Here is a 25,680-nt window from a genome sequence, read left to right on the forward strand (position 1 = left end):
CAGGAAGTGAGATATTGGAGTAACAATGGCCATGGAGTGAGATATTGGAGTAACGGTGATCAGGGAGTAAGATATTGGAGTAACAATGGTCAGGGGTGAGATATTGGAGTAACAACGGTCAGGGAGTGAGATATTGGAGTAACAATGGTCAGGGAGTGAGGTATTGGAGTAACAATTGTCAGGGAGTGAGATATTGGAATAACAATGGTCAGGGAGTGAGATATTGGAGTAACAATGGTCAGGGAGTGAGGTATTGCAGTAACAATGGTCAGGGAGTGAGATATTGGAGTAACAATGGTCAGGAAGTGAGATATTGGAGTAACAATGGCCATGGAGTGAGATATTGGAGTAACAGTGATCAGGGAGTAAGATATTGGAGTAACAATGGTCAGGGGTGAGATATTGGAGTAACAACGGTCAGGGAGTGAGATATTGGAGTAACAATGGTCAGGGGTGAGATATTGCAGTAACAACGGTCAGGGAGTGGGATATTGGAGTAACAGTGGTCATGGAGTGAGATATTGGAGTAACAGTGGTCAGGGAGTGGGACATTGGAGTAACAGTGGTCAGGGAGTGAGACATTGGAGTAACAATGGTCAGGGAGTGGAGATAATGGAGAAACAATGGACAGGGAGTGAGGTATTGGAGTAACAATGGTCAGGGAGTGAGATATTGGAATAACAATGGTCAGGGAGTGAGATGTTGGAGTAACAATGGTCAGGGAGTGAGATATTGCAGTAACTGGTCAGGGAGTGAGATATTGGAGTAACAATGGTCAGGGAGTGATATATTGGAGTAACAATGGTCAGGGAGTGAGATATTGGAGTAACAATGGTCAGGGAGTGAGGTATTGGAGTAACAATGGTCAGGGAGTGAGATATTGGAATAACAATGGTCAGGGAGTGAGGTATTGGAGTAACAATTGTCAGGGAGTGAGATATTGGAATAACAATGGTCAGGGAGTGAGATATTGGAGTAACAATGGTCAGGGAGTGAGATATTGCAGTAACAATGGTCAGGGAGTGAGATATTGGAGTAACAATGGTCAGGGGTGGGATATTGGAGTAACAATGGTCATGGAGTGATATATTGGAGTAACAATGGTCAGGGAGTGAGATGTTGGAGTAACAATGGTCAGGGAGTGAGATATTGGAGTAACAATGGTCAGGGAGTGAGATATTGGAGTAACAGTGGTCATGGAGTGGAGATAATGGAGAAACAATGGACAAGGTGTGAGATATTGGAGTTTTGGTTCAGTGTAATTTAGAGATACAGCGCGGAAACAGGCCCTTCGGCCCACCGAGTCCGCACAGACCAGCGATCCCCGCACATTAACACTATCCTACACACTAGGGACCATTTAGAATTTTTACCAAAGCCAATTAACCCACAAACCTTTATGTCTTTGGACTGTGGGAGGAAATGTCACGGGGAGAACGTACAAACTCCATCCAGACACCACTTTGGCGGCAAAAACAAGGAGGCAGATTATTATCTCAATGGAGTTAGGTTAGGTAAGGGGGAGGTGCAGTGAGACCTGGTGTCCTTGTACACCAATCACTGAAAGTTGGCGTGCAGGTACAGCAGGCAGTGAAGAAAGCTAATGGCATGTTGGCCTTCATAACAAGAGGATTTCAGTACAGAGTAAAGAGGTTCTTCGGCAGTTGTATAGGGCCCTGGTAAGACCACATCTGGAGTATTGTGTACAGTTTTGTCTCCAAATTTGAGGAAGGACGTCCTTGTAATTGAGGCAGTGCAGCGTAGATTCACGAGATTGATCCCTGGGATGGCAAGACTGACATATGAGGAAAAATTGAAAAGACTGGGCTTGTATTCACTGGAGTTTAGAAGGATGAGAGGGGATCTTATAGAAACGTATAAAATTATAAAAGGACTGGACAAGCTAGATGCAGGAAAAATGTTCCCAATGTTGGGGGAGTCCAGAACCAGGGGCCACAGTCTTAGAATAAAGGGGAGGCCATTTAAAACTGAGGTGAGAAAGAACTTTTTCACCCAGATTGTTGTGAATTTGTGGAATTCTCTGCCACAGAGGGCAGTGGAGGCCAAATCACTGGATGGATTTAAGAGAGAGTTAGATAGAGCTCTAGGGGCTAGTGGAATCAAGGGATATGGGGAGAAGGCAGGCACGGGTTATTGATTGGGGCTGATCAGCCATGATCACAATGAATGGCGGTGCGGGCTCGAAGGGCCGAATGGCCTCCTCCTGCACCTATTTTCTATGTTTCTACGTTTCTAGCACCCGTAGTCAGGATGGAACCCGGGTCTCTGGCGCTGTGAGGCAGCAACTCTACCGCTGCACCACCGGGCTGCCATGGTTGGATTGTTGGAGTGGTCAGGGAATGAGATTGGGCTTGAGAGGGAAAGATAGATCGGCCATGATTGAATGGGGGAGTAGACAATAGACAATAGACAATAGGTGCAGGAGGAGGCCATTCGGCCCTTCGAGCCAGCACCGCCATTCAATGTGATCATGGCTGATCATTCTCAATCAGTACCCCGTTCCTGCCTTCTCCCCATACCCCCTGACTCCGCTATCCTTAAGAGCTCTATCTAGCTCTCTCTTGAATGCATTCAGAGAATTGGCCTCCACTGCCTTACTGAGGCAGAGAATTCCACAGATTTACAACTCTCTGACTGAAAAAGTTTTTGTCCTCATCTCCGTTCTAAATGGCCTACCCCTTATTCTTAAACTGTGGCCCCTGGTTCTGGGCTCCCCCAACATTGGGAACATGTTTCCTGCATCTAACGTGTCCAACCCCTTAATAATCTTATACGTTTCGATAAGATCCCCTCTCATCCTTCTAAATTCCAGTGCATACAAGCCTAGTCGCTCCAGTCTTTCAACATATGACAGTCCCGCCATTCCGGGAATTAACCTAGTGAACCTACGCTGCACGCCCTCAATAGCAAAACCTACGCTGCACGCCCTCAATAGCAATGGGCTGAATGGCCTAATTCTGCTCCTATGTCTATGGTCTTAGTGGAGTAACAATGTTCAGAGAGAGAGGCACTTTGGTAGCGGTGATCAGGAAGATATTTAGACTGAGGCCCCGCGATCTGATTCAAAGCTACACTTTCCCTGACACTTTCTTACTTCCAAACGTAAACTCTTATTCAGGATAAAGAACATATAGAAAACGAGAACAGTGCAAAAATCTTCCGACATTCTCAGTGGCTATTCATACATTAATTAGCGTTGTATTTGGTCATGTGCACAAGACCATCAATATACCCGGCAACTTTGCCAGCCTGGGGTGATCTCCCTGCCCTTGTTTGGGGGGTGTCCCCACCGGACTCTGCCCCCCATGTCCAGCAGCGGAAGGATCCTAGACTGTGGTCCTCCTTCACAGAGCCTTGGCGTTGGCTGCACCAAGCTTCAGTGCGTCCCTCAGCACGTACTCCTGCAGTCTGCAGTGGGCCCAGTCGGCAACATTCCCCCACGGACAGCTCATTCTGCTGGGATCACAAATTGCTGGAGTAACTCAGCGGGTCAGGCAGCGTCTCAAGAGAGAAGGAACGGGTGACGTTTGGTGTCGAGACCCTTCTTCAGACTGATGTCAGGGGAGGGGGCAGGACAAAGAAAGGATGTAATAGGAAACAGGAAGACCAGTGGGAGAACTGGGAAGGGGGAGGGGATAGAGAGGAACTATCTGAAGTTAGAGAAGTCGATGTTCATACCGCTGGGGTGCAAGCTGCCCAAGCGAAATATGAGGTGCTGTTCCTCCAATTTGCGCTGGGCCTCACTCTGACACTGGAGGAGGCCCAGGACAGAAAGGTCAGACTGGGAGTGGGAGGAGGAGTTGAAGTGCTCAGCCACCGGGAGATCAATAGACAATAGACAATAGGTGCAGGAAGAGGTCATTCGGCCCTTCGAGCCAGCACCACCATTCAATGTGATCATGGCTGATCATTCTCAATCAGTACCCCGTTCCTGCCTTCTCCCCATACCCCCTGACTCCACTATCCTTAAGAGCTCTATCTAGCTCTCTCTTGAATGCATTCAGAGAATTGGCCTCCACTGCCTTCTGAGGCAGAGAATTCCACAGATTCACAACTCTTTGACTGAAAAAGTTTTTCCTCATCTCCGTTCTAAATGGCCTACCCCTTATTCTTAAACTGTGGCCTCTTGTTCTGGACTCCCCCAACATTGGGAACATGTTTCCTGCCTCTAACGTGTCCAACCCCTTAATAATCTTATACCATTTCGATAAGATCTCCTCTCATCCTTCTAAATTCCAGTGTATACAAGCCTAGTCGCTCCAGTCTTTCAACATATGACAGTCCCGCCATTCCGGGAATTAACCTAGTAAACCTACGCTGCACGCCCTTAATAGCAAAGATCATGTTGGTTAAGGCGGACTGAGCGAAGGTGTTGAGCGAAACGATCGTCGAGCCTGCGCTTGGTCTCGACGATGTAGAGAAGTTGACATCTGGAACAGCGGATGCAATAGATGAGGTTGGAGGAGGTGCAGGTGAACCTCTGTCTCACCTGGAAAGACTGTTTGGGTCCTTGGATGGAGTTGAGGGGGGGTAAAGGGGCAGGTGTTGCATCTCCTGCGGTTGCAGGGGACTCTGCTGGGAGGTCAACATAGCTCGGGCAGACCAATGAGCATCTTTCCAGTTGATGACCTTCCAGCGGCACTCGGTGTATGTCTCTGGGAACATCCCGTAAGTCACAGAGTCCTCTGTTACGGAGTGGCTCGGAATAAACCGTGACAGGGACCCTTGCAATATTCCCCTGGTCTGCAACTCCGATTTCAAAATTCATAAGTTCATGTCATAGGAGCTGAATTATTCGGCCCATCAAGTCCACTCCGCCATTCTATCATGGCTGATCTATCTCTCTCCCTCTCAACTCTACGCTCCTGCCTTCTCCCCATAACCTCTGCCACCGGTACTAATCAATAATCTGTCAATCTCCGCCTAAAGAATATCCACTGACTTGGCCTCCACAGCCTTCTGTGGCAATGAATTCCACAGATTCACCACCCTCTGACTAAAGAAATTCCTCCTCATCTCCTTTCTAAAGGAACGTCCTATAATTCCGATGCCGTGACCTCTGATCTTAGATGCTCCCATCAGTTTAGTTTTTTCGCTTTAGAGACACGGAGCGGAAACGGGCCTTTCGGCCCGCCGAGTCCGTGCTGACCAGCGATCCCCTACACTCGCACTATTCTACACACTAGGGGGCAATTTACGATTTTTACCAAAGCCTAACAAACCTTCAAACTCCGCACAGACAGCACCCGTAGTCAGGATCGAACCCGGGTCTCTGGCGCCATGAGGCAGCAACTCTACCGCTGCGCCACGATGCCGCCCCCATTAGTGGAAGCATTCTCTCCACATCCACTCTGCTGGAAACATGTTCCCCATGTTGGGGGAGTCCAGAACTAGGGGCCACAGTTTAAGAATAAGGGCTCGGCCATTTTGGACTGAGATGAGGAAAAACTTTTTCACCCAGAGAGTTGTGAATCTGTGGGATTCTCCGCCACAGAAGGCAGTGGAGGCCAATTCACTGGATGTTTTCAAGAGAGAGTTAGATTTAGCTCCTAGGGCTAAAGGAATCAAGGGGTATGGGGAGAAGGCAGGAACGGGGTACTGATTGAGAATGATCAGCCGTGATCACATTGAATGGTGGTGCGTACAGGCTCGAAGGGCCGAATGGCCGACTCCTGCACCTATTTTCTATGTTTGTGTCATTCTATGTCCAGGCATCTCGGTCTGTGGTTGCAGAACAATTATCTCATTGCTATTTGCGGATGTTTGCTGAGTCAAATGACCACTTCACATCCTAAAGCCCAGCTGCATCAACACTTGAAAGACATGTTACCCCCCTCCCCCCACCCTCTCCCCTCCACTCTCCCTCCCCCCCCCCCCCACTCCGCACCCCTTCCCCCTCCCCTTTCCCTCCCCCTCACTCCGCTCTCCCTCCCCCCCACTCCACTCACCCTCCCCCACCTCTCTCCCCTCCGCTCTCCCTCCCCCACCCCCTCTCCCTCCCCCCACCCCTCTCCCCTCCCCCACCCCTTTCCTCCCCCCCACTATGCTCTCCCTCCCCTCACCCCTCTCCCTCCCCCCACTATGCTCTCCTCCCCCCACCTCTCTCCCTCCCCCCGCCCCCTCCGCTCCCCCTCCCCCTCTCCCACCCCTCTCCCCTCTGCTCCCCCACCCCCACCGCTCGCCCCTCCGGTCTCCCTCTCCACTCCGCTATCCCTCCCCCTCCCCCCACCCCTCTCCCTTCTGCTCTCCCTCCCCCACCTCTCTCCCCTCTCCCTCCCCCCCACTCCGCTCCCTCTCCCCCTCCCCCCCACTCCGCTCCTCCACCCCACTCCGCTCCCCCTCCCCCACCCCTCTCCCTTCCACTCCCCCGCCCCCTCCCCCCACCACTCGCCCCACCGCTCGCCCCACCGCTCGCCCCACCGCTCCCCCTCCCCTCCACTCCCCTCCTCTCCGCTCCCCCTCCCCCCACTCCGCTCCCCCTTCCACTCCGCTCTCTCTCCTCCTCCCCCACCCCTCTCTCCTCCGCTCTCCCTCCTCCCACCCCTCTCCACTACACTATCCCTCCCCTCCCACTCTCTCCTCTACTTCCCCTCCCCCTCCCCTCTCCACTCCGCTCTCCCCCCCCCCCACCCCCCCCCCGCTGTGTACAGCTGCCACTGTTATTTTCTCTTCAGAAGATGTTGAAGGAAACGGCTGTTCACATGTTCCCTTTACGTGGGATCGAACACAGCGGAGTGCAGAACCTGCGCTGAGTTATGTGTAGGAAGGAACTGCAGACGCTGGTTTAAACTGAAGATAGACACAAAAACCTGGAGTAACTCAGCGGGTCGGGCAGCATCTCTGGAGAGAAGGAATGGATGACGTTTCGGTTGAGACCCTTCTTCAGAGTTAGTGTTCTCGTTGTCTCCTTATTCCTGTCAGAATCACGCAAAACATGCACCAGTTCTGATCTGGGTGTCCTAGTGCAACAGTCACTGAAAGGAAGCATGCAGGTACAGCAGGCAGTGAAGAAAGCCAATGGGATGTTGGCCTTCATAACAAGATGAGTTGAGTATAAGAGCAAAGAGGTCCTTCTGCAGTTGTACAGGGCCCTAGTGAGACCGCACCTGGAGTACTGTGTGCAGTTTTGGTCTCCAAATTTGAGGACGGACATTCTTGCTATTGAGGGCGTGCAGCGTAGGTTTACTAGGTTAATTCCCGGAATGGCAGGACTGTCGAATGTTGAAAGATTGGAGCGACTGGACTTGTATACACTGGAATTTAGAAGGATGAGAGGGGATCTTATTGAAACATATGAGATTATTAAGGGATTGGGCACGCTAGAGGCAGGAAACATGTTCCCAATGTCGGGGGAGTCCAGAACCATGGGCCACAGTTTAAGAATCAGGGGTAGGCCATTTAGAACGGAGATGAGGAAAATCTTTTTCAGTCAGAGAGTTGTAAATCTGTGGAATTCTCTGCCACAGAAGGCAGTGGATGCTTTCATGAGAGAGTTAGATAGAGTTCTTAATGATAGCGGAGTCAGGGGGTATGGGGAGAGTGCAGGAACGGGGTACTGATGGAGAATGATCAGCCATGATCACATTGAATGGCGGTGCTGGCTCGAAGGGCAGAATGGCCTCGTCCTGCACCTATAGTCTATTGTCTATTGTCTCTCTGGCAGTGTGAGCCAGCGATAGAGTTGCTGCCTCACAGCTCCAGAGACCCAGGTTCGATCCTGACCTCAGGACCTGTTTGTGTGTAGTTTGTTCGTTCTCCCAGTGATCACGTGGGTTTCCTCCGGGTGCCCCGGTTCCCTTCGACGCTCCAAAGACGTGCGGGTTTGTGGGTTAATTGGCTTTGGTAAAATTGTAAATTGTCCCTAGTGTGTAGGATAGTGCTAGTGTACCAGTCGGTGTGGACTCGGTGGGCCGAAGGGCCTGTTTCCATGCTGTATCTCGAAAGTCTAAAGATACAAAGTACTGGAATAACGCAACAGGTCAGGCAGCATCTCTGGTCAACATGGACCCGAAACGTCACCTATGCATGTTCTCCAGAGATGCTGCCTGACCCACTGAGTTACTCTAGCACTCTGTGAAACGTCACCTATGCATGTTCTCCAGAGATGCTGCCTGACCCACTGAGTTACTCCAGCACTTTGCGACCCGTTTTTTTGCACAGTTCTTGTTTTGTAAATATATTTTTTATTCTGGACAAAAGTTTATTTTTGGAAATAAAGAGGAATGGAGCAACAGCTCGGGACGAGGGGAACTCTGCCTTTCCCTGGTGGACTGTAATGTCTGAGAAGGGTTGCCAACTTTCTCACTCCCAAATACGGGACAAGGTGACGCCACCACGTGACCTCACCCAGCCAGCGGCCACGTGCTCCCGCTCCACCAATGGCGGCCGCCTGGGCCGGGAGGCAGGTTGCTAAGCAACCTCCGCTAGGTGGCACTCGAGCCTCTGGGCCTACATTGTCCGGGCCTACAGCGGCCCCCGGGACTACAGTGTCCGTGCCTACTGTGTCCGGGCCTACACCGCCCCCCGGGCCTACAGTGTCCGGGCCAAAAGTGTCCCCCAAGGCTACAGTGCCTGGGCCTACACTGTCTGGGCCTAGAGCACCCACCGTGCCTACAGTGCCCGGGCCTACAACGCCTCCCGGGCCTACAGGTCCGGGCCTACAGCGCCCCCCCCGGGCCTAATATGGGACAAGGGCAGTCCCGTACGGGACAAACCAATTTAGCCCAATATACGGGATGTCCCGGCTAATAACGGGACAGTTGGCAACCCTATGTCTGAGACTTTAGAGATCATACACACTAGGGACAATTTACAATTATACAGAAGCCAATTAACCTGCACACCTGCACGTCTTTGGAGTGTGGGAGGAAACCGGAGCACCCGGAGAAAACCCACGCAGGTCACGGGGAGAACGTACAGACTCTGCACAGAAGCACCCGTGGTCAGAATTGAACCCGGGTCTCTGGCGCTGTGAGGCAGCAACTCTACCGCTGTGCCACCGTGGGGAAGGGGTGGGGGGGGGGGGGGGGGGCTCCTGGATGGGACAGAGCCCGGGATTTCCCCCCTCGCCCCGTCCCAAGGGTGCGTGAGGCAGGCGGCCGGTGTTTAGGGCCAGGAGCGACACGCGTTCCGGCTGAGGGGTGAACAACGGGCTCTTTCATTCGCGAAGACGAGAAAGCACGCGTCTATCTCCATCCTCTGCCAAAGGAAACAGGCTGCGGCCTGCACAGGGCCTGGCCTCGGGCAGCAGAGGCTCTCTCCTGGGACTGCCCCGTCACTTGCTGCAGTCTGCTTGTCTGTGGAACCCTACTCCATCACGGCGTGCTCAACATTCCTTCTCCTCTCGGATGCTCATTCCACCCCCAACACTCTGTGAAACTTTTTGTAACTTTGCAAACTTTGCTGTCAATGGTTTAGGTTCAGGGTTAGTTCACAGAGAGGAGATGAGGAGGAATTTCTTCAGTTTGATTTAGTTTAGTTTAGAGATACAGCGCGAGAACAGGTCCTTCGAGCCCACCGAGCCCGAGCCAACCAACGGTTCAGTGGATATTTTTAAGGCTAAGATAGATAGATTCGGAAAACAGGGTCTCGACCGGAAATGTCACCCATTCCTTCTCTTCACAGATGCTGCCTGTCCCGCTGAGTTACTCCAGCATATTGTGTCTATCTAGATAGATTCTTGATTAGATATAGATAGAGATAGATATATTCTTGATTAGTACGGGTGTCAGAGGATATGGGGAGAAGGCAGGAGAATGGGGTTAGGAGGGAGAGATAGATCAGCCATGATAGAATGGCGGAGTTGACTTGATGGGCCGAATGGCCTAATTTTCCTCCTATTCCTTATGATCTTATGATCCCCGCACCCTAACACTGTCCTACACCCGCTAGGGAAAATTTTTACATTTATCAAGCCGATTAACCTACAAACCTGCACGTCTTTGGAGTGTGGGAGGAAACCGGAGATCTCGGAGAAAATCCACGCAGGTCACGGGGAGAACGTACAAACTCCGTACAGACAGCGCCCGTAGTCAGGGTTGAACCCGGGTCTCTGGCGCTGTAAGAGCTATGAGGCAGCAACTCTACCGCTGCGCCAACGTGCCGCCGTTAGTCAAATAACCTGTTTCAGAGGGCGGTGAATCCGTGGAATTCATTGCCACAGACGGCTGTGGAAGCCAAGTCAGTGGGTATATTTAAGGTGGAGATTGACAGATTCGTGATTAGTACGGGTGTTAGGGGTTATAGGGAGAAGGCAGGAGAATGGGGTTAGGCAGCAGAGATGGATCAGCCATGATTGAATGGCAGAGTAGACTTGATGGGCCGAATGGCCTAATTCTGCTCCTACAACTTAGGAACACAAGATGGGCTCATTTCAAATATTAGGGCCATAGAGTTATAGAATCTTAGATTTTTTTAGATTTTAGATACAGCGCGGAAACAGGCCCTTCGGCCCACCGAGTCCGCGCCGCCCAGCGATCCCCGCACATTAACACTATCCTACACCCACTAGCGACAATTTTTTAAAACATTTTACCCAGTCAATTAACCTACAAACCTGTACGTCTTTGGAGTGTGGGAGGAAACCGAAGATCTCGGAGAAAACCCACGCAGGTCACAGGGAGAACGTACAAACTCCGTACAGACGGCGCCCGCAGTCGGGATCGAACCTGAGTTTCTGGCGCTACATTCGCCGTAAGGCAGCAACTCTACCGCTGCACCACCGTGCCACCCCAAGTGTGGAAACATGCCCTTCGGCCCATCCCAACCAACATGTCCCAACTGCCTGCATTTGGCACATATTCCTTTAAACCTGTCCAACTCATGTAGCTGTCTAAATGTTTCTTAAGTGTTGTGATGCTACCTGCCTCAGGGTGTCACGGTGGCGCAGCGGTAGAGTTGCTGCCTAACAGCAAATGCAGCGCCGGAGACCCGGGTTCGATCCCGACCACGGGTGCTGTCTGTACGGAGTTTGTACGTTCTCCCCGTGACCTACGTGGGTTTCCTCCGAGACCTTCGGTTTCCTCCCACACTCCAAAGACGTGCGAGTATGTAGGTTAATTGGTTTGGTAAATGTAAAAGTGTCCCTAGATTGTGTAGGATAGTGTTAGTGTGCGGGGATCGCTGGTCGGCGCGGACCCGGTGGGCCGAAGGGCCTGTTTCCGCGCTGTATCTCTAAACTAAATTAAACTAAGCCTCAACTGCATCCTCTGGCAGCTCGTTCTATACATCTCTGTCTCCGCGCTCTCTCTTTCCGCTCTCTCTCTTTCCGCTCTCTCTCTCCGCTCTTTCTCTCCCTCTCTCTGAGTGTTTTTGAGCAACAGTACAGTTGAGGCTTAGTCAGAGATGCTTTTACCTCTGCGTTGTGCAAGCCAGCATCTGCATTTTCTTGTATCTCCTGATGTGAAGAGGAATTAAATGTGTCCAAACAAGTGTGGGATGTTTAACCGTCTGCATTCCTGGGTAAGACGCGTGTGAATATTACAGTGCAGGCTCGTCACGTTCACCTCTAGGAAGATGTTAGAACCAGTGATAGGCACAAAGAGCTGGAGTAACTCAGCGGGACAGGCAGCATCTCTGGAGAGAAGGAATGGGTGACGTTTCGTGTCGAGACCCTCCTTCAGACTGGTCACGTGCATCATGGGTATTCCTCTCACGTTTCCGGTCGAGACCCTTCTTTCAACCCGAAACGTCACCTATTCCTTCTCTCCAGAGATGCTGCCTGTCCCGCTGAGTTGCATAGCAGCATAGAAAATAGGTGCGGGAGGAGGCCATTTGGCCCTTCGAGCCAGCACCGCCATTCATTGTGATCACGGCTGATCATCCACAATCAGTAACCCGTGCCTACCTTCTCCCCATATCCCTTGATTCCACTATCCCCTAGAGCTCTATCTAACTCCCTTTTAAATTCATCCACTTTGGAAGCAAGAATAGAAAGGCAGATTATTATCTGAATGGTGTCAAGTTAGGAGGAGGGGGAGTTCAACGAGATCTGGGTGTCCTAGTGCATCAGTCAATGAAAGGAAGCATGCAGGTACAGCAGGCAGTGAAGAAAGCCAATGGAATGTTGGCCTTCGTAACAAGAGGAGTTGAGTATAGGAGCAAAGAGGTCCTTCTACAGTTGTACCGGGCCCTGGTGAGACCGCACCTGGAGTACTGTGTGCAGTTTTGGTCTCCAAATTTGAGGAAGGATATTCTTGCTATGGAGGGCGTGCAGCGTAGGTTCACTAGGTTAATTCCCGGAATGGCGGGACTGTCGTATGTTGAAAGGCTGGAGCGATTGGGTTTGTATACACTGGAATTTAGAAGGATGAGGGGGGATCTTATTGGATCTTATTGAAACATATAAGATAATTAGGGGATTGGACACATTAGAGGCAGATAGCATGTTCCCAATGTTGGGGGAGTCCAGAACAAGGGGCCACAGTTTAAGAATAAGGGGTAGGCCATTTAGAACGGAGATGAGGAAGAACTTTTTCAGTCAGAGGGTGGTGAAGGTGTGGAATTCTCTGCCTCAGAAGGCAGTGGAGGCCAGTTCGTTGGATGCTTTCAAGAGAGAGCTGGATAGAGCTCTTAAGGATAGCGGAGTGAGGGGGTATGGGGAGAAGGCAGGAACGGGGTACTGATTGAGAGTGATCAGCCATGATCGCATTGAATGGCGGTGCTGGCTCGAAGGGCTGAATGGCCTACTCCTGCACCTATTGTCTATTGTCTATTGTCTATTGTCCAGTGAATCGGCCTCCACTGCCCTCTGTGGCAGAGAATTCCACAGATTCACAACTCTCTGGGTGAAAAAGTATTTTCTCACCTCAGTTTTAAATGGCCTCCCCTTTATTCTTAGACTGTGTGGCCCCTGGTTCTGGACTCCCCCAACAATGGGAACATGTTTCCTGCAAAAATGTTCTCCAGCTGCTCCATCTCTTTGTGTCTATCATTGGCGTGATCCAGCATCTGTAGACCCTTCCCACACAGGAACAAATCAGGGCCGGCAACAGGTGACCTGAGGAAGGATGGAGCCCACAATGGTTTGTTGTTGGCTGGTGAAGGCGTGGCTAATGACAGGGATGCAAGGATGCGGACAGTGGAACTAGTTGGATGACTAGAGTGGGGGAGGTGGGGGGAAAGGAAGCATTGACTAAGTGTAGTCGCACAGTGATGGCTGTCGGGACTCTGCATGCCACTTATATTCAGTTCTTGTAGCCCCCTCCCCTCCCATCCTCCCCTCCCCTCCCCTCCTCCCCCCACTCACATCCCCTCCGCCCCTCCCCTCCACTCCCCTTCCTTCCCATCTCCTCCCTTCCCCTCCCATCCCCATCCCCTCCCCTCCCACCCCCCCTCCCCACACCTCCTCCCCTCCCACCTCCCCTCCCACCCCCCCTCCCCAACCCTCCTCCCCTCCCATCCCCCCTCCCCACCCCTCCCCCCCTCCCCTCCCATCCCCCCTCCCCTCCCATCCTCCACCCCTCCTCCACACCCCTCCTCCTCTCCCTCCCCACCCCTCCTCCCCTCCCATCCTCTCCTCCTCTCCTCCCCTCCCCTTCCATCCCCCCATCCCCACCCCTCCTCCCTTCCCACCTCCCCACCCCTCCTCCCCTCTTCTCCCATCCCCTCTGACCACATTTGGAGTATTGCGTGTATTTCTGGTCACCCCATGCCAGGATGGATGTGGACCTTTGGAAACGGTGCAGAGGAGGTTTACCAGAATGATACAACATTCAAAGTGCTGGAGTAACTCAACAGGTCAGGCCGTCTCTCTGGAGAACATGGATAGATGGTGTTTCGGATCAGGGCCTTTCTTCCTCCTCATGGTATGCCGACTTTGAAGTTCTCCCTCAGGTTTCTCCAGGATGGTGACTGGATTAGAGGGTATTATCCACAGCGAGGGTTTGGACAGACTTGGATTGTCTTCTCTGGAATGCCAGAGATGATGGGGAGACCTGATAGAAGTATGTAAATGATGTGAGGCAGAGACAGGGTAGACAGGCAGAACCTTTTCCCGGGCGGTCACGATGGCGCAGCGGTAGAGTTGCCGCCTTACAGCGAATGCAGCGCCGGAGACCCGGGTTCCATCCCGACTACGGGTGCCGCCTCTACGGAGTTTGAACGTTCTCCCCGTGACCTGCGTGGGTTTTCTCCGAGATCTTCAGTTTCCTCCCACAACTCCAAAAACGTGCAGGTATGTAGGTTAATTGGCTTGGGTAAATGTAAAAATTGCCCCTAGTGCGTGTAGGATAGTGTTAGTGTGCGGGGATCGCTGGTCGGCGCGGACCCGGTGGGCCGAAAGGGCCTGTTTCCGCGCTGTATCTCCAAACTAAACTCAAACTAACTAAAGCATAGATGGGATAGAGAGTCAGAACCTTTATCTCCTAGGGTTGAAATGTTAAAAACTAGAGGCTTTAAGGTGAGAGGGGGCAATGTTTAAAGGAGATGTGTGGGGCTTTTTGTTTTTACACAGAGGGTGGTGGGGGCCTGGAACGAGCTGCCAGTGGTGGTGGGAGAGGCAGATACGATAGTGGTGTTTAAGAGACTTTGGATAGGCGCATGGATATGCAGAGAATGGATGGCCTTGTGGTTATTTTCTTATAGGCCTGTTCCTGTGTTGTGTGTTCTGTTCAGTTTAGTTTATTGTCACCTGTACCGAGGTGCAGTGAAAAGCTTTTTTGATTGCATGCGATCCAGTCATCGGAAAGACTGTACATGATTACAATCAAGCTGTCCACAGTGTTCAGATACAGGATAAAGGGAATACCATTGAGTGCAAGATAAATAATATATTCCTTTATTCGTCCCACACCGGGGAAATTTACAGTGTTACAGCAGCAAAGTGGATAGCAAGAGATCATTCATTATAAATAAAAGATACATAAATTGTCATCAGTTTTCTGTGTGTTCTTAGCTGTTATTGTTGACTCGTCTGCTGGGAGCAGTGCTGGTTGTGCAGTCTCGCAGCAGCGGGAAGGAAGGACCTCCGATATCTCTCCTTCACACACTTGGGGTGAAGGAGTCTGTCACTGAAGGAGCTACTCAGTGCAGTGACAGTGTCCTGCATGGGGTGGGAGTCGTTGTCCAGCAGCGATGTTAGCTTTGCCATCATCCTCCTCTCTCCCACCGCCTGCTCTGAGTCGAGGGGGCAACCCAGGGCAGAGCTGGCCTTCCTGACCAGCTTGTCCAGTCTCTTCCCCTCCGCCGCTGAGATGCTGCTGCTCCAGCAGACCACTCCATAGAAGATGGCCGATGCAACCACCGTGTTGTAGAAGGTCCTTAGGAGTTCCCCCTGCACTCCAAAGGACCCGTGTCTCCTCAGCAGATAAAGTCTGCTCTGGCCCTTTCTGTATAGCGCATCGGTGTTTTCAGTCCAGCCCAGTTTATTGTTGAGGTAGACACCCAGGTACTTATAAGAATCCGATAAAGTCCGATTAAAGATAATTGGAGTGTCTCCAATGAGGTAGATGTTGGCTCAGGACCGCTCTCTAGTTGGTGAGAGGATGGTTGGTTCAGTTGCCTGATAACAGCTGGGAAGAAACTGTCCCTGAATCTGGAAATCAGTGAGATTTCTGTAGTTATATCATAGCATCCATTGATCCGAATTTGACTGACAATATTCTGAATCCCAGGTTAAATCCTGGCTAAATTTGCGGGTGGATTTATTAATGGCTTAATTTAGATATTAATATTCAGGCTCCAAAATTCTTTAGGAAGCTCTGGCTTTTAAGGTTGATTCCGACAGAGTGTAAATTAGTGGTACGTTGGTGCAGCGGTAGAGTTGCTGCCACACAGCGCCAGAGACCCGGGTTCCATCCTGACCATGGGTGCTGTCTGTACGGAGTTTGCACGTTCTCCCCGAGACCTGCGTGGGTTTTCTCCGGGTGCTCCGGTTTCCTCCCACGCTCCAAAGACGCGCAGGTTTGTAGGTTAATTGGCTTGGCATCATTGGTAAATTGCCTCTAGTGTGCGTGCGACAGTGCTGGTGTACGGGGTGATCGTTAGGTGGGCTGAATGGCCTGTTTCCATGCTATCTCTTTAAGAAAACAAGTCAGAGGTTGGGCAGATCACGCACAGAGTCATAGAGTGATACAGTGTGGAAACAGGCACTTCAGCCCAACTTGCCCACACCGGCCAACATGTCCCAGATACACTAGTCCCACCTGCCTGCGCTTGGTCCATTTCCCTCCAAACCTGCCCTATCCATGTACCTGTCTAACTGTTTATTAAACTTACAGTAAACATGCAGGTACAGCAGCCAGCGAAGAAAGCGAATGGCATGTTGGCCTTCATAACGAGAGGATTTGAGTATAGGAGCAAAAAGGTCCTTCTGCCTCATGCACTGCCTTGAGGACATAAAATGTTGGATGGCACAGAACTTCCTTCAACTAAACGAGAGCAAGTCTGAGGTCATCCTATTCCCCCACCCCGACTCCATCATGGCCTTCATAACAAGAGGAGTTGCGTATAGGAGTAAAGAGGTCCTTCTGCAGTTGTACAGGGCCCTAGTGAGACCACATCTGGAGAATTGTGTGCAGTTTTGGTATCCTAATTTGTGGAAGGACATCCTTGCTACTGAGGCAGTGCAGCGTAGGTGCACGAGATTGATCCCCGGGATGGCGGGACTGTCATATGGGGAAAGATTGGAAAGACTGGGCTTGGTTTCACTGGAGTTTAGAAGGATGAGAGGGGATCTTATAGAAACGTACAAAATTATAAAAGGATTGGACAAGCTCGATGCAGGAAAAATGTTCCCAATGTTGGGGGAGTCCAGAACCAGGGGCCACACAGTCTAAGAATAAAGGGGAGGCCATTTAAAACTCAGATGAGAAAAAACATTTTCACCCAGAGAGTTGTGAATTTGTGGAATTCTGTGCCACAGAAGGCAGTGGAGGCCAATTCACTGGATGGATTTAAAAGAGAGTTAGATAGAGCTCTGGGGGCTAGTGGAATCAAGGGATATGGGGAGAAGGCAGGAACGGGGGTACTGATTGTGGATGATCAGCCATGATCATGGCGGTGCTGGCTCGAAGGGCCAAATGGCCTCCTCCTGCACCAATTATCTATGTTTCTATGTAAATGTTGGGATAGTCCCAGCCTCCACTACCTCCTCTGGCAGACACAATACAACATATTAATAATTGTTCAACCGGTTGGATCACTGGCCTGTTACTGGAGGTTTATCTGTGGCATTTGAGAACATCTTTTCATCAAGTCAAGTCAACTGAACTAAATTAAAAATGGGTGTTCCTTGTTGAGGATTGCTTTGCGGTGGGGACTTTTAAGAGATAGAAGATAGACACAAAATGCTGGTGGAAGGGAATCAAGGGACATGGGGAGAAGGCAGGAACGGGTCTACAGATTATGGATGAACAGCCATGCTCACATTGAATGGCGGTGAGCTGGCTCGAAGGGCCGAATGGCCTACTCCCGCACCTATTTTCTATGTTTCTATGTAACTCAGCAGGTCAGGCAACATCTCTGGAGAAAAAGAACCGGTGAGGTTTTGGGTCGGGACCCTTCTTCAGACTAGTTCCACGTTACCCCACTCTCTCACCCACTCCCTGCACACCAGGGGCAATTAACCTAAAAAATGAGAATGAATGTAGAACGTAAAAAATTGAACAGGCCCTTCGACCCACAACGTTCGTGCCAAACATGATGCCAAGACCAACGGCCTGCACTTGACCATATCTCTCCTTCTCTGCATTTCCATGTGCTTATCCAAAAGTCTCTTAAATCCCACTGTTGTACCTGTCTCTATCACCACCCCCCCAGCAGTATGTTCCAGCTAGGGTTGCCAACGGTCCCGTATTAGCCGGGACATCCCGTATTTTGGGCTAAATTGGTTTGTCCCGTACGGGATTGCCCTTGTCCCGTATTAGGCCCGGGGGGGGGCGCTGTAGGCCCGGACACTGTAGGCCCGGACAGTGTGGTCGGAAAAAAACTGCAGATGCTGGTTAAAATCTGCGCCTACAATGTAGGCCCGGAGGCCCTGGTGCTGCCTAACGGAGGTTGCATAGCAACCCGCCTCCGGGGTAGACACAAAAAGCTGGAGTAACTCAGCGGGTCAGGCAGCATCTCTGGAGAGAAGGAATTTGGTGACGTTTCGGCATTCCTTCTCTCCAGAGATGCTGCCTGACCCGCTGAGTTACTCCAGCTTTTTGTGTCTACCTTCGATTTAAATCAGCATCTGCAGTTTTTTTTTCCCTACGCAACCCACCTCCCGGTGCAGGCGGCCGCCATTGGTGGAGCGGGAGCACGTGGCCGCTGGCTGGGTGAGGTCACGTGGGGCACGTGGCGGTGACGTCACCTTGTCCCATATTTGGGAGTGAGATAGTTGGCAAACTAGGCAGAGGTGCGATGACGACATCATCTCCGTTTCCTCTGCCCCAGTTCCCTCCTGTTCATCCTCACTCTTGTCCCGTATTAGGCCCGGGGGGCGTTGTAGGCCCGGATGTTGTTGGTCCCGACACTGTAGGCCCCGACACTGTAGGCTCGGACACTGTAGGCCCCGACACTGTAGGCCCCGACACTGTAGGCCCCGACACTGTAGGCCCCGACACTGTAGGCCCGGACACTGTAGGCCCCGACACTGTAGGCCCCGACACTGTAGGCCCCGACACTGTAGGCCCCGACACTGTAGGCCCCGACACTGTAGGCCCCGACACTGTACGCCCGGACACTGTAGGCCCCCGGACACTGTAGGTTCCCAAACAGACTAGGTCCTGACACTCTTGGTTTGCGACATTTTAGCTCCGGACAGTGTAGGCCCAGATGCCCGGGCGCAGCCTAACGGAGGTTGCCTAGGAACCCGCCTCCCGGCCCGGGCGGCCGCCATTGGTGGAGCGGGAGCACGCGGCCGCTGGCTGGGTGAGGTCACGTGGGGCGCGGGGCGGTGACGGCACCTTGTTCCATATTTGGGAGTGAGATAGTTGGCACCCCTAGTCCCAGACGCTTACAATCCTTTGTGTAAAAAAAAGACTTGTCCCACAAGAATGGGGGGGACATTAAAAAATGGGATTAATGTTGGATTAGTAGCACGGTGGCGCAGCGGTAGAGTTGCTGCCTCACAGCGCCACAGACCGGGTTCCACCCTGACTACGGGCGCAGTCTGTACGGAGTTTGTACGTTCTCCCCGTGACCGCGTGGGTTTTCTCCGGGTGCTCCGGTTTCTTCCCACACTCCAAAGACGTGTGGGTTTGTAGGCTAATTGGCTTCTGTAAATTGTAAATTGTCCCCAGTGTGTGTAGGATAATGGTAGTGTATGGAGTTATTGATGGTCGGCGTGGAAACGGTGGGCCGTAGGATCTGTTTCCACGCTCCATCTCTAAACTAAACTAGTGCAGAAGTTTCAGTTTCAGTTTAGTTTATTGCAACTTGTACCGAAGTGCAGTGCAAAGCTTTTGTTGCGTGCAAACCAGTCAGCGGAAAGTCAATACATGATTGTGAAAGACATCAGATGACAATACGTGAAGGGGTTGTTGATGGGCGGCACGTGCTGGATGGGCAGAAGGGCCTGTTTCCATGTTGTGTCTTTAAACTAAACTAGTGTGGGTGGTCAATAGACAATAGACAATAGACAATAGGTGCAGGAGTAGGCCATTCAGCCCTTCGAGCCAGCACCGCCATTCAATGCGATCATGGCTGATCACTCAATCAGTACCCCGTTCCTGCCTTCTCCCCATACCCCCTCACTCCGCTATCCTCAAGAGCTCTATCCAGCTCTCTCTTGAAAGCATCCAACGAACTGGCCTCCACTGCCTTCTGAGGCAGAGAATTCCACACCTTCACCACCCTCTGACTGAAAAAGTTCTTCCTCATCTCCGTTCTAAATGGCCTACCCCTTATTCTCAAACTGTGGCCCCTTGTTCTGGACTCCCCTAACATTGGGAACATGTTATCTGCCTCTAATGTGTCCAATCCCCTAATTATCTTATATGTTTCAATAAGATCCCCCCTCATCCTTCTAAATTCCAGTGTATACAAGCCCAATCGCTCCAGCCTTTCAACATACGACAGTCCCGCCATTCCGGGAATTAACCTAGTGAACCTACGCTGCACGCCCTCCATAGCAAGAATATCCTTCCTCAAATTTGGAGACCAAAACTGCACACAGTACTCCAGGTGCGGTCTCACCAGGGCCCGGTACAACTGTAGAAGGACCTCTTTGCTCCTATACTCAACTCCTCTTGTTACGAAGGCCAACATTCCATTGGCTTTCTTCACTGCCTGCTGTACCTGCATGCTTCCTTTCATTGACTGATGCACTAGGACACCCAGATCTCGTTGAACTCCCCCTCCTCCTAACTTGACACCATTCAGATAATAATCTGCCTTTCTATTCTTACTTCCAAAGTGAACAACCTCACACTTATCTACATTAAACTGCATCTGCCATGTATCCGCCCACTCACACAACCTGTCCAAGTCACCCTGCAGCCTTATTGCATCTTCCTGTAGGAAATAACTGCAGGTGCTGGTTTAAATCGAAGGAAGACACAAAATGCCGGAGTAACTCAGCGGGTCAGGCAGCAACTCTGGAGAGAAGGAATGGGTGACGTTTCGGGTCCGAGACCCTTCTTCAGACATGGTTGATGAGTAGCCTGGACTCGATGGGCCGATGGGCCTGTTTCCAGGCTGTATCTCTGAATAAACTAGTATAGAAGGGATGGTTGATGGGTTGAGTGGGCCGAAGGGCCTGTTTCCATGTTGTATCTCTAAACTAAACTAGTGTGGGTGGTTGATGGGTGGCATTTACTAGATGGGCAGAAGGGCCTGTTTCTGTGCTGTTCCTCTCCAGGCGTTGCGGCTGGTGTTCAGGATGAGGGGGTAGGCTGGCACTCCCACAGGGATCTCCCTCTCCCTCCCTCCCTCCCTCCCTCCCTCCCTCCCTCCCCTGGCTATTCTGCCCCATGCCACCCTGTAACCTTGGCAGCAGTGGCTGCCCTCTGCTCGGCTCGCTTCAATTGCGTTCGTCATTCCTCAAAGCAAGTTAGACCTGTCTGACGTCTTAATTAAAGACGTTTCCTGCTCGTTCACTCCTGGCGGCTGTGGCTGAGTGAGGGTCCTTGTTTTGTAGCCCGGATACGGGCTCCGGGAAAGTCCAAGGACTGGGGACGGAATTCTGGAATTCTCAGAAGACTGGAAGACTGGAATTCTCTGCCTCAGAAGGCAGTGGAGGCCAATTCTCTGAATACATTCAAGAGAGAGCTAGATCGAGCTCTTAAGGATAGCGGAGTCAGGGGGTATGGGGAGAGGGCAGGAACGGGGTACTGATTGAGAATGATCAACCATGATCACATTGAATGGCGGTGCTGGCTCGAAGGGCCGAATGGCCTCCTCCTGCACCTATTGTCTATTGTCTATTTGGGGGCCCTGGAACGGGCCCCAGACTCAGGCTCTGGGAGAGGCCCAAGTAGGGTTGCCAACTATCTCACTCCCAAACATGGGACAAGGTGACGTCACCACCCCGCGCACCACGTGACGTCACCCAGCCAGCGGCCACGTGCTCCCGCTCCACCAACGACAGCCTGCCGGGCCGGGAGGCGGGTTGCTAAGCAACCTCCATTAGGCGGCGCCCGGGCCTCCGGGCCTACACTGTCCGGGCCTACACTGTCTGGACCTACACTGTCGGGACCTACACTGTCCGGGCCTACACTGTGCGGACCTACAGTGTCCGGGCCTACAGCGTCCGTCCGGGCATACAGCGTCCGTCCGGGCCTACAGCGTCCGGGCCTACAGTGCCCCCCGGACCTAATATAGGGCAAGGACGGTCCCGTACGGGACAAACCAATTTAGCCCAAAGTACGGGATGTCCCGGCTAATACGGGACAGTTGGCAACCCTAGTCTCGAGCCCAAGGCCGGATCTCGATGGATTGAGCGATCGTTTGGCTGAACACCTTCGCCCAGTCTGCGTTTGCCTACCTGATCTCCCGGTTGCCAAACACTTTAACTCCCCGTCCCATTCCCATGCTGACCCTTCTGCCCTGGGCTTTCTCCACTGTCAGAGTGAGGCCCAGTGAAGGAACAGCACCTCATATTTTGCTTGGGCAGCTTACAACCAGCCGTATGAGTATTGATTTTTCTAATTTTAAGTAACTCTCTCTCCATCCTTCCCCCACGCTAGTCATTGTACTAGTTTCACTGTTGTCCTGTTGAGTTTCACGGTCTGTATAGCTCTTATCTCCTGCCCCACAGCCAACAATGAACCATTGTGGGCTCCACCTTTTCTTGATCATCTTTTGCATTTTTGCATATCTTTCATTCATTTGTTCTATGTACCTTCCACATCTCTGGTTTCCCTCTCCCCTGACCCTCAGTCTGAAGAAGGGTGTCGACCCGAAACGTCACCCGTTCCTTCCCTCCAGAGATGCTGCCTGTCCCGCTGAGTTACCCCAGCATTTTGTGTCTATGTTTCTGGTCGCGGTTTATCCCACTCTGGTGTCCACACAAAGCCAAGCTGTTTCCAACGATCACCTTTTGTTTCTTGTAAAGCAGGTTTGCAACCAACACTCACTGATCCGCTCAGCTCCCTCATCAACGCGCGGAAACAAGGCCTTCAGCCCAACCTGCCTACAGGGATGAGAGGGGATCTTATCGAAACGTATAAGATTATTAAGGGGTTGGACACGTTAGAGGCAGGAAACATGTTCCCAATGTTGGGGGAGTCCAGAACCAGGGGCCACAGTTTAAGAATAAGGGGTAGGCCATTTAGAACTGAGACGAGGAAAAACTTTTTCAATAGACAATAGACAATAGAAAATAGGTGCAGGAGGAGGCCATTCGGCCCTTCGAGCCAGCACCGCCATTCAATGTGATCATGGCTGATCATTCTCAATCTGTACCCCGTTCCTGTCTTCTCCCCAGTCAGAGAGTTGTGAATCTGTGGAATTCTCTGCCTCAGAAGGCAGTGGAGGCCAATTCTCTGAATGCATTCAAGAGAGAGCTAGATAGAGCTCTTAAGGATAGCGGAGTCAGGGGGTATGGGGAGAAGGCAGGCATTGAATGGCGGTGCTGGCTCGAAGGGCTGAATGACCTCCTCCTGCACCTATAGTCTATTGTCTATTGTCTATAACGGCCAACATGTCCCATCTACACCAGTCCCACCTGCCTGCGCTTGGTCCATATCCCTCCAAACCTGTCCTATCCATGTACCTGTCCAATAGCTTCTTAAACGATGGGATAGTCCCAGCCTCAACTACCTCCTCCGACAGCTCGTTCCATACACCCACCACCCTCTGTGTGAAAAAGTTACCCCTCGGATTCCTTTAAAATCTTTCCCCCTTCACCTTAAACCTATGTCCTCAACTCTGGGCAAGAGACTCTGTGCATCTATCCGATCTATTCCTCTCATGATTTTATCCACCTCTATAAGATCTCCCCTCATCCTCCTGCACTCCATGGAATAGAGTCCCAGCCTGCTCAACCTCTCCTGTAGCTCACACCCTCTAGTCCTGGCAATATCCTCGTAAATCTTCTCTGTACCCTTCCAGCTTGACAACCGACCACGGGTGCTGTCTGTACGGAGTTTGTACGTTCCCCCCGTGACCTGCGTGGGTTTTCTCCGAGATCTTCGGATTCCTCCCACACTCCAAAGATGCACAGGTTTGTAGGTTAATTGGCTCGGTATGAATGTTAAACTGTCCCTAGTGTGTGTAGGATAGTGTTAGTGTACGGGGATCGCTGGTCGGCGCGGACTCGGTGGGCCGAAGGGCCTGTTTCTGTGCTGTATGTCTAACCTAACTGAACTGAACTGAGCTAAAGGTAGACACAAAAAGCTGAGTAACTCAGCGGGTCAGGCAGCATCTCGGGAGAGTAGGAAAGGGATTCCTTCTCTCCAGAGATGCTGCCTGACCCGCTGAGTTACTCCAGCTTTTTGTGTCTACCTTCGATTTTAACCAGCATCTGCAGTTTTTTTTCCTAAACAAAACTAAGCATCTCTCCCATAACACAATGCCCAGAACAGAACACAATGCTCTAAACGCGGCCTCACCACTAAATTCACACCTGAAGCACATTTAAAAGTTTTTTGGACAAGTAGAAGGATGGGAAAGGTTTAAAAGTTTATCAGCTGCTCCAGAGTTCTGCAGCTTGTTGTCTGTTGTTGAAGGTCATGGTGACTGGGGCAGTTTAGGGCTCTCAGTGTCTCTCTCATCCCAAGGCTACCGTTTGCTGCCCAGAGATTGTAGATAGCCAGTATTGTGTCTGGGACTGGCAATTGCAGACTGTCGGCAATCTACGATGAGGAGTTTTGTTTACTTTAGTTCAGAGATACAGCGCGGAAACAGGCCCTATGGCCCACCGAGTCCGCGCCGACCAGCGATCCCCGCACACTGACGCCACCCCACAAACGCCAGGGATAATACTAAGCCAATTAACCAGCAAACCTGCACGTGTCTGGAGTGTGAGAGGAAAAGCACTCAGGTCACGGGGAGAACTTACAAACTGCGAACAGACAGCACCCGTGATGGGCATGGGGGGGTGGGGAGCTCTGGGTCTCACCTGTTGCTCTGTCCCCAGGTGTGCTTGTGGTGTACTGGGCATTGGGGCCGGTGGGGGGTGGGGGTGTGGTGGGGTAGGGGGGAGTGGGGGGGTGGCTCACCTGTGGCTCACCTGTGTCTCACCTGTTGCTCTGTCCCCAGGTGTGCTTGTGGTGCACTGGGCGTTGGGGCTGGTGGGGGGTGTGGTGGGGTAGGGGGGAGTGGGGGGTTGGGGAGCTCTGTGCCTCACCTGTTGCTCTGTCTCCAGGTGTGCTTGTGGTGCACTGGGCGTTTGGGGGAGTGGGGGTGGGGGAGGGTGCCTCACCTGTCTCACCTGTGCTCTGTCCGCAGGTGCGTTTGTGGTGCACTGGGCGTTGGGGCTGGTGGGGGGTGGGGGTGTGGTGGGGAGTGGGAGGGTGGCTCACCTGTTACTCTGTGCCCAGGTGCGTTTGTGGTGCACTGGGCGTTTGGGGGAGTTGGGGAGTGGGGGGTTGGGGGTGTGTTGGGGGTGGCTCCCCTGTGTCTCACCTGTCTCTCTGCCGGCAGGTGTGTTTGTGGTGTGCTGGACGCAGGTGGGGGGTGGGTGTGTGGTTAGGGGTTGGGGGGTGGGGAGTGGGGGTGTGTGTGTTGGGGGTGGCTCACCTGTGTCTCACCTGTGCCTCACCTGTCTCTCTGCCGGCAGGTGCGTTTGTGGTGTGCTGGACGCCGGGGCTATTTGGGGGTGGGGATGTGATGGGGGAGTGGGGGGGTGGGTGTGTGTGTTGGGGGGTGGATCACCTGTGCCTCACCTGTCTCTCTGTCCCCAGGTGCGTTTGTGGTGTGCTGGACGCCGGGGGGGGGGGTGGGGGTGGGGCTGTGGTGGGGTGGGAGTGTGTGGGGTGTGGGGGGATGGCTCACCTGTGCTTCACCTGTCTCTCTGTCCCCAGGTGCGTTTGTGGTGTGCTGGACGCTGGTGCTGGTGGGGAGTGGGGGGGGGGGTGGGGGTGTGTGAGGGGTGGGTGCGTGGGGGTGTCTCACCTGTGTCTCACCTGTGCCTCGCCTGTCTCTCTGTCCCCAGGTACGTTTGTGGTGTGCTGGACGCCGGGGCTGGTGGTCTTGCTGCTAGACGGGGTGGGCTGCTCGAGCTGCCAGGTGCTGGCGGTGGAGAAGTACTTCCTGCTGTTGGCCGAGCTGAACTCGCTGTCCAACCCCTCTCAT

General features: G+C 52.3%; 1 protein-coding gene across 1 annotated transcript in view; it reads left to right on the plus strand.

Moving 5' to 3' along the window:
- Window positions 1-25,680, plus strand: part of lpar2a (lysophosphatidic acid receptor 2a) — a 101,860-nt gene that overhangs the window by 48,818 nt on the left and 27,362 nt on the right. Inside the window, exon 3 of the mRNA XM_078429380.1 lies at window positions 25,541-25,674. Coding sequence (XP_078285506.1) covers window positions 25,541-25,674 — 134 coding nt within the window. The remainder of the gene's footprint in view (window positions 1-25,540; window positions 25,675-25,680) is intronic.

This window comes from Rhinoraja longicauda, chromosome 37, assembly GCF_053455715.1.
Source record: "Rhinoraja longicauda isolate Sanriku21f chromosome 37, sRhiLon1.1, whole genome shotgun sequence".
Lineage (NCBI taxonomy): Eukaryota > Metazoa > Chordata > Chondrichthyes > Rajiformes > Arhynchobatidae > Rhinoraja > Rhinoraja longicauda.